The sequence below is a fragment of the Hibiscus syriacus genome, unplaced genomic scaffold, assembly GCF_006381635.1.
Source record: "Hibiscus syriacus cultivar Baekdansim isolate YM2019G1 unplaced genomic scaffold, ASM638163v2 tig00014682_pilon, whole genome shotgun sequence".
Classification (NCBI taxonomy): Eukaryota; Viridiplantae; Streptophyta; class Magnoliopsida; order Malvales; family Malvaceae; genus Hibiscus; species Hibiscus syriacus.
Window position 1 is genome coordinate 17,898 of NW_024062334.1, and position 9,228 is coordinate 27,125.

A 9,228-nucleotide genomic window follows, 5' to 3' on the forward strand; every position below is an offset into this window, starting at 1 on the left:
AAAGGGTGGAAGAGGCTTAAAGATGGCGATTCGTGCATCTTCTGGTAGGCAAATAAATCAGCATCCGCAAACTCTATCCACTGCAATGAGCGCCCATTTGTCTTTTCATTCTGGCAGTTCACATCTCCTCTGCTCCGATTACTTCAATCCAGGCACTGTTAAGATCTTTTATCATGGGCTCCATGGCATATTTCAGCTCCTACTGTTGTATACATTTTTCTTTCCTTATAATTAATGTGATAAATCTGTCAAAACGATACAATATTTACGTGTATGAATCAGTTTAACTGGAAAATATTTAATCAACAATAGAGATGGAGTAAATGCTCCAAGAAGACAACAAATACAATAGTTAATGCTGAGCAAATGAAATTATTTTAGCAGTGTCGGTAGGATCAACAAGAGTCAATCATACACAGAAATTATTGATGCCCCATACATTTGGCACTATTGCTACATTATTCTTCAGTGGCAGAGCTGGGCTTAGATGTGTTATCATCAACGGTTGCGGATTGAGACTCGATGCTTTTGGTCCGTTGTAGAGTCGGTGCTCGATGAACCCTGCAACGGAACGATCCGGCATGCATAGTCGGAGAGCATAGGCAATTATTCTTTGTCATACTCGGCTGCCGACTAAGTCCTGGTGCACCTTGACCTTGCCCTTGCCCTGATGCCAGCGTTGGCGCATGGGACTCTACGGCGTCTCCTGTTATCGTTTCAGTCTCCGGCGGAATCTCCAACTTCAGATCCTTCTTTGACATTTGTTTACTTTCTCCTGCCAGGGTTCAACAATTAGCATAATACTTGATCAACATGACACCAATTTAATAAGCGAAGATGGAAAATATACTGATTTTTTGCACCTCTAACAAGGGTCTTGAATGGCCTGGAACTTGAACAAATGATCCACAATTGGTTGAGTCTGCAATAGAGTTGAAGAGAAGAGAGACACAACTGGTAATGGCTAAAAAATAAGAAAAGAGACACAATTGGGCTGTCACGGGATCTACAATCTAGTCCATTAACTCCCCCACCTACAAAATTATCACTTTTCTTAATGCTTCAACCACTTAAAAAAGGAAAAAAAAAGAAAAGATCATCAAACGGGATATACGAGACCAAATCCTTTTTCATCAAATTTATAATATTGATAGTCCAAAACCATTTCATCCAGCAAAGTTGCTTTTTTTTTTCTATGGTTTGTGATCGGTTGGTTTGCTTGAGTAACACGTTATTTTTTTGCTTTAAATTTTCTCATAATTCACCATTTTTTAGAGGATCGTTCCCTCAAAAATGTTGTTCTATTCTTGCAAACAATGTAGACTTGAAGACTACCTGTAGCAAATACCCCAGAGTGTGCTGCTTCAGCAGGCATCATTTTTTTAATATGTTGAGTTTACATGCTTTTTGATATATAATTCTGATTGTGGTGATATTTTGTGTTTTTCAGATGACAGTCAAGTAATTACCATGCATAACCCTAGATGGTGAAGCAACCAATCAATTAATTAATTACCGTAGTTTTCTTTCCTCCTTTTACCGCAGTAAGGACGATGTTGACATTTTAAAACACATGTAGAAAACAACTCATGCGTTGGACGATCTTTCGGTGCTTTATAATGTTAACATTACGGTTGATTATTATGGGATATGGAGATTAAGAAATTAGATAATAGAGGTTTAGATGAAAGAGAACATAATTTAATTGACTCGCAACATTAGCCACCCCCTCAACTAGGGGCTGCCCCGTTTGTCCTCCTACTGCTAAACAATGGTCCCAACTAAATTTTTCTTATAATTTTATAGTAAATTATTATAGTTAAAGCGTATGATAACGCCCTCACTCACAGTAAAAAAAACGTATTCAAAATTCAAACATTTGAAAGAATTAAACGTTTGAATGGGTGGATAATACTAACAATTAAAGCAATTATGATGGTACCAAATGATCAAAATAAAGATATTTATCAAGCGAGTCAGTCGTGAGCTGGGTAGTGCTCGATTCGTACTAGTTAAAAAATTTTGTACTCGACTCATTGCTCATTAAGATCATTAAAATTTTGCTTGACTCGTGCTCTTTAAAGAAAACTTATTTTTCTACTCGTTGTTCGTTAAGCTCGATGCTCGCTTCGCTGCTCATTAAGATCATCAAAATTTTTACCTTATTTTCTTAATTATATGTAACATTTACTAATAATATGGTTAGTTTAACATAAACATAAATTAATAGATTTAACTAAAAAATATTAAAAAAAGTGTATGAAACAATTTCAAAGTCTAAACTCCAAAATAACAATCCACAAATATATTAAAATAATAAATAGATTTTGGTTTTTGCTAATAGTCAAATATTAATTAATAATTTAGTATTTTGTTGTTGTTTATTAGAAAGTAATAGATTAGTAATTTATTATTTTTATTGTATATAAGTAAATTAGTATTTTTAATGAAATATTTTTTTTTAAGATAACTACTAAAAAAGTATATAAAAAATTAACAATCTTATCGCGAACTTATCAAGTCAGGTTGGACTTTACTCGATTCAACTTTTTAAGATCTCAAGTCGAACTCGAGTTCGAATTCGAATTGAGTAAACTCGGATTGAGATGTTACTGAACTTTGACCGAGTCAAATTCGAACTACTCAACTCATTAATCACCTCTCTCTCCTAGAATCAAAAGTGTAAGTCAACTTTTACAGTTAAAAAATGTTTTCATGCATCACCTAAATTAAGTGAAAATAGGATGTGAAAGAGAAAAGATGATATATTTAAGATATTTATTACTGCTTAGGTCAAAACCACAACAGTCAATTACGTTTAAATTTGAATGTATGGGTCTACACTTAAACATGTTAATTACATTAACTAATGAGACGAGATAGTTAAGTGTGGAAATAAAAAGAGAGTTGAATTAGATGGCCTAAGGCTGGGCATGAAGAGTGTGGAGGTGGAATAAGCTTCCCGTTTCCACCTACGATCTCTCGACGGCTCACGTCTATGATACCGTTGAGCACATTTAAAACAACGGCAACGAATAAATTATTATTCATGAGATTGCTACACCCAAATTTATTCCAGTACTACATGTCTCAGTACATTAAATCGGAAGCTGAATTAAATTATTATTCAATCGACCGAATTTTTTTAATAAAATTCAAGTTTTGATTTTTTTTACATTATATCTAATAAATACGCCGGTTTAATAGTATAGTTATTGATTAAGGTTTGATTAATTGCACATTTGATTTTAATTTTTTTATATTAAATATATTAAAAAAAGTGTTATATTAAAAGAATAAGAGGTATAATGTATGCAAGCAGGGCTTTAGAGTTCCAAGGTCAACTATTCCCACCCGATTCAAAACTATCATAGCTCGGAACCAGGGCGGACCCAGGATAAAAATTCAAGAATTACACAAAAAAATTCTTATAAATTTTTTTAGGGACTGTACAATATTAAAGGTGATACTTATATTAATTAAAAAAAATTAGAAAAAATTAACACTAAATAGATAATTTTATTGTATAATTTTTTTTATAAGAATTTAATTGAAATATAGGGATTCTATCTAAAAATCACAAAATATATATATAAAAATACTAAAATAATATCATTTGATCAATGTTCCTCATAATTTGATCAATGTTCCTCATAATTTGAGGGGTTGCCGGGCAACCCTGGGTCCGCCCCTGCTCGGAACATGTTTCCACTAAAGAATAAATACTGTTACTCTCTGTTTTTCTTTATTATTTCCAACGCTAATGCAGAAGAAAAGGAAGTTACATACTATACGTTAAAAATAAGAGGAAACATAATCAGCAATGCATTACGATTTCGTCCATTACATGTTATATAAAAACTATAAGATATGACGATTATGATATCATCATATGTAATAAGAAACGTGATGATTTTAATATCCCAGTCCATGTACCTAAAAACCTTGAAACCCTAAACAGTGCATAAGGGTGAGTTTCAAGCATTTTGAACCCTAGCTGCTAAGGCACCCGTGAACTCTGGGTACTGAAAGATATCATCTAACAAGCAGTCTTGATCTACCTGTAGATGTTTCACTGGTATTTCATTAGCGTTGGGAACCGTCGGAGAGCCGGGGACGCCGTTGAAACACTCAACCTGCTGAAGAAACCCTTGATTGTAATCAGCATAAAAAACAGAATGCTCCAACCCGCTCAGGGAGTGACCGAATGATGTATTATCGGTCACCGGTGCTGCTAGGGAATGTTGAGTGCAGTTCGAGGCACTGGTACGGTCGTCTGATTTCTTTGGGAAGAACCCTTGAATTATTTCCTGCAATAAGCCGGAATCAGAAGGTTCTTGTGGAAAGAATTCCATGTCATCAACGGTTGCGTTACTCGAATTGGTTTCCTTGATGAGAGGGAGAGTCATGGTGGAGCCTGAGAAGGAATCGGACATGGTAGGCAAAACGCTTGAATTAGCTGAGAAAGTGAAAGGTAACGAAGAAGCACAAGTTCTACTTCCCTTGATGCATGGAAAATGGTCATGAGGAGGAGGCGCGTGGAAAGATGGATTCGAAGATGAATCAAAGAGTTCGCGGAATGAAACCATGTTCACAGAAGAAGCGTTTCTTTGAGTAGAAGACCCGACGGAGAAGTCTCCGGCGTGTGGGCTAGAAAACGGTGGCCAATTAAAAGACTGACCGTGCTGATGACGGATGCAGTTAAGATCCCTGATGGATGAATGTGACTGCTTGGAGAAGCTAAAAAGTGGAAGGAAATGGTCGCTCGCCGAGTGTGGCTCGGTCGCCGGGTAGACGAAATTGGTTCGAGCTTTGATCCCACGCATAGCTCGAGCGGCACAGTCGTAGGCGCATGCAGCCTCCTCGGCGGTGTCAAAAGTTCCGAGCCAACGCCGTTCTTTCGACTGCGGGTCTCGTATCTCAGCAGCATAACGCCCCCACGGCCTGCGACGAACCCCACGGTACCTCATGGTTCCACCGGAGCTGCCGTTTTCTTTGAGAGACCACTTGTTCGTCGCCGTTGTGGTGGTGGCGGTGGTATTAGTTGTCGTAGCGGGAACGGCAGTATCAGTTGACGCGGCGCACTTCTTTGGATAGTTGATGGAGTCTCCAGGATTAGGCTCGGAGACATAACTGATGCCATTTAGTTTCTTAAAAGCTTCTTCCATCGACTAAAACAAGGAGATCACTCGACAGTGAAGTACACAGGGAATCAAAGACAAGAAAGAAAAGTGGATGAATCTTTGCACCAGCAGATATGCTTGTATTTATACTAAAATTAAACACTGGGAGAAAGTGACCCTTTTTATTCATGCCTTTTGTTTTTCTTTGTTTTTTGTACGCACACAAAATTCCAAAATGTAGGTTTAATTTTTAATTTGAGAATTAAATTTTTGTGTAAATTATATTCTCAACTAGCTATTCAGAAAATCGTGTTGATTTTTATTTTTCATTGTTAATGACTATTTTATTAATAAAAACATGTCATAATTTAGATTCATACCTTAGATAACATTTTTATCTTAAAATATTATAAAAGTAGAAGAACAAACATGTCACACAAAAACACATTAAAAATATATGAAAAGAAATAAATCAAAATAAATTATATGTATTTATTTTTTAGAAAAAAGTAAACAAAAAGAAAAGAAAAAATAATCTCACTAAGTTACTGCTTAAGACAACACTTAAAAAAATAAAAAATAAAAAATACTTCAAAGAGAAAACTAGTACTTGAAGTTCTTATATTTTATATTTTGAATATAAGAATGTATAATACTCTAATAAAAATTATATTTTTAAATATGAGTAATTACTGTTTTAAAATGAATGCCATAAATATCTTTAATTCTTTTAAACTAAAATTAATATCAAGTGTTATTACGCATTAAACTAAGTGAAATTCTTATATCTGTATATTTCCTTTGAAAGCCATTTATTTGTTGAGGTTTTTTGCCGACACGTGTGTCATTGTTCGTGTGATTTCCATTCTGAATGATTACTCTGGGTGTGCTCAGAAATTGTTCCGCCAGCTTTGGCCTGTGTTGTTTTCATTTCACCATTTCTTGAGATGATCTCCGTCGACAAATCTTTGCAAATAATTGGGGTTCCAAGGGACTGATCATTTGTGGTTTGCTTTTGTGGGTTTAGGGTTTCGAAACCAAGAGGATTTATGGGTCACATGGAGTTGTCTCTCGTAGGGTTAAGTAGGGTTTTTAATTAAGCCAAATTTTGAGTTTTTTTTTTGGTCCCTGCTGAGTTTTAGATGCAGGCTAATAAGTTGTGTATTTGTACCTTTTTAAGTCAGAAATAAATGATAAAAAAATGGGACAAAAAGCTGGACACTATCTCATAATAATTTTACTCCTTTCCCTAATTTCCTAACCCTAACCCTAACCCTAATCCTAACCCTAACCCCTCTCTTTGAGTTTCAACTAATTATCTCCTTTTTTTATATTCTTTCTTTCTATTGTTTCATGAACTGCTCGATCTTATATTTACGATAGTAAATATACAATATATATATAAATATAATATAACTCAGTCATAGTGCTTAATTTTATATTTATGATATAGAATCTTTATTTTACATTTTTATTTTCTATGTAAGTTATAAGTTTATGTTCAAATTCAAACTATTAGCTACAACAATATGTTTGAAAGAATGTTCTCTAAATGAAAATATAATCTATCTTAGTACTATATTCAATGTTATTTCTATTTTTCCTTAATAGTTTTGGCATTCTAGTCATTTAAGGCTTATAAAGTTATTTTAATATCTTATTTTATCACAATTAATTAATCAATGAGATAAGCGTTTAAAATTGATGTATGTATATATATATATATATATATATATACATCCTATTTAATATGTGATGTAATATATAAATTTTGAATCAATATAATTATATAATTTTATGGTATAAGATTTAATTATACGGTACAAAATTTATTAATTTTATTTGAAAATGTAATTATTTGATAAATTTAAATTTATAATTATTATTAAAATAAAATTTTATTTTTTGTTCAATTATATATTAAAAATAAGTAAACACATTTTCAATAATATATATTACACACACAAAAACTATATCATTTTATACCCTTGTTAGTAATAATTGAAAACTATATAAAATAAAAATCTATTTATACACTATTATAAAATAAAAATATGTATCATACTAAGCATTACATAAAAATCATATGTAATTTTAAAATATATACCTTTTAAATGATGAAATTTGAATTTTTCTTAAAAGAACTTAAATCATCTATTTTATACTTTTTTTTATTAATCTGGGGTAAATACAAGGTAGTATATATTTAAAGATAAACTCTCAACCATTTAACATTGAAAGTTCATACCCCTGACATTTTTAATGATTGAACTCGAGATCTCAAAGAATAACAAAAATTTGATCACTAAATATTCGACCTTTTTTTATTTTATTTTTAAAATTCTATATTGATTTAGGTATTGTTTATGCTTTAGAAAGCAAACTAAGTGTATGATTCAGAATTGATCTGAAAATTTGTTCTATTTGTTTAATAGTTAATAGGGATGGCAGACGGGTACAATTTCGTGGATTTCGCACCGCACCTATTCCAATTGGGGCAAGGATAGATATAAGTTTGATGTGTAGTGGGCGGGTGTGGATGTAAAAAGTCATACTCGTCGTGTGTAGTAGGTAGGTGATGGGTTTAAGATCTCACCATCTCCACATTCATTCGCCCCGCATCCGTCGACCCAGTAATAACCCACCATATAAATTTTAGATCATTATGAATTTAGGTATAATTTCAAAGACTAATCTATAAATATTAAGATTTTATATGAAATTACTTGTAATTTAACCAAATGTTAGGGTATAAACACAATTAATTTATTTTATTATGTTTCTTAATGGATGTATTTGTTTTATATTTTGTTGCTTATGTAATCTGTGAGGTTGCTATTAGGCGAGTATTAGCGAGTACATACGAGTACAAGATGGATGGTAGGTATAAAGATAGGTAGTGGGTGTGGGGGTGGATTTGAGAATGTACCCTAATGGGTGGGTATGAATTTAAAAATTTTACACATCATGTGCGATGGGTATGTGATCGATATGGGTATGGGTAGTAGTGGATCCATAAATTTGAGAATGGGGTCAAATATTTTAGTTTTTTTTAATAATTGGTATATATGTAGAAAAAATTCTTTTCTCCTTAACACATTAAACTAAATTTAATCATTTTTTCAAAATTATGGAGATACAATTGACCCTTATGAGAGCTTAATGCCGCCCCGGGATATGAGGATGGGAGAAGGATATATACACCCGCTCCTCCAGTTTACCATCCCTAGTAGTTAAGGGTGACATACGTCGTAACGAAAGAAAGAGAACGAGATTAATTAATTGTGTGTAGAATTAATTACTAGCTACTACTTCTCTACCTAAGCCAACTAATTAAAAAGTATAACCATAGGCTGTGATGCTAAGATTAATCCATAAATACTCAACTCGTCGTATTAGTATAGATACATTAAGCCATTTATTCCAGCATTAATTAATAATTATTCTATTATATTGTGTTATATTCATCACTGAATATTTTTCGGAAACACAATCCCATTCTATTCTTTCGTCTTGTAATCTTTGAAATGATGTTTTTTCAGTCTCTATAACCTCCAAACATTCAACTCAAGGATCCCATGTTTATATCAGCAAGATAAACCCACGTAAACCACCCCTTTCTATCTTAACCATCAATAATCTTTTCTTTTCTTTTTTGAAAAAGTCGATCATAATATGCATCTCGCCCAAAGAATTAGCTGTGGTTATCAATAGGGATCATTAATCTGAATAACTGTACAGCAATAATTCATTTTTATCTGGTATTTCACATGCGTCAGCTTTTCGTGCCACACCTTCGTGGTCGGACTGAGCCCTGCTGAAACATTTGGTGTTTGTTAAATGAAACAGATAAATAAATTAATTATTCGGTCTAAAAAATGGGGGGGGGGATATCTGGTATTTTTTGTTTAATCTTTTGTGCGAGTAATTTATTGGGTATTAAACTCATCCGTCGTTAATGTAAAAGCATAATGATTCATTTTCAAGCCCCTGAAGATATAACATATATTATATTTGGTAAGAGTATTATTCTTTTTTTATATTCTAGTGCATATTATTAAATGAAATAATAATATATTAATTTTATTTTGGCTTAATACAAAAA

General features: G+C 32.8%; 2 protein-coding genes across 2 annotated transcripts; both read right to left on the reverse strand.

The window, feature by feature from the left end:
• Positions 1–385: 385 nt before the first annotated feature.
• LOC120207378 lies at positions 386–951 on the reverse strand. The gene is made up of 2 exons (XM_039206846.1): positions 864–951; positions 386–775 (listed from the first exon to the last, which is right to left on the reverse strand). The coding sequence occupies exon 2, from the start codon at positions 759–761 to the stop codon at positions 459–461; it is 303 nt and encodes a 100-aa protein (XP_039062777.1). The 5' UTR covers positions 762–775; positions 864–951; the 3' UTR covers positions 386–458.
• A 3,026-nt stretch (positions 952–3,977) lies between these two features.
• On the reverse strand, positions 3,978–5,190 carry LOC120207379 (ethylene-responsive transcription factor ESR1-like). Its single transcript, XM_039206847.1, has one exon. It carries the CDS (start codon positions 5,166–5,168, stop codon positions 3,978–3,980), a length of 1,191 nt encoding a protein of 396 aa, XP_039062778.1. The 5' UTR covers positions 5,169–5,190.
• Positions 5,191–9,228: the final 4,038 nt, after the last annotated feature.

Coding starts and splice junctions, on each gene's coding strand:
- LOC120207378 (XM_039206846.1), bottom strand. CDS start 761: ATGTCAAAGAAGGATCTGAAGTTGGAGATTCCGCCGGAGACTGAAACG.
- LOC120207379 (XM_039206847.1), bottom strand. CDS start 5,168: ATGGAAGAAGCTTTTAAGAAACTAAATGGCATCAGTTATGTCTCCGAG.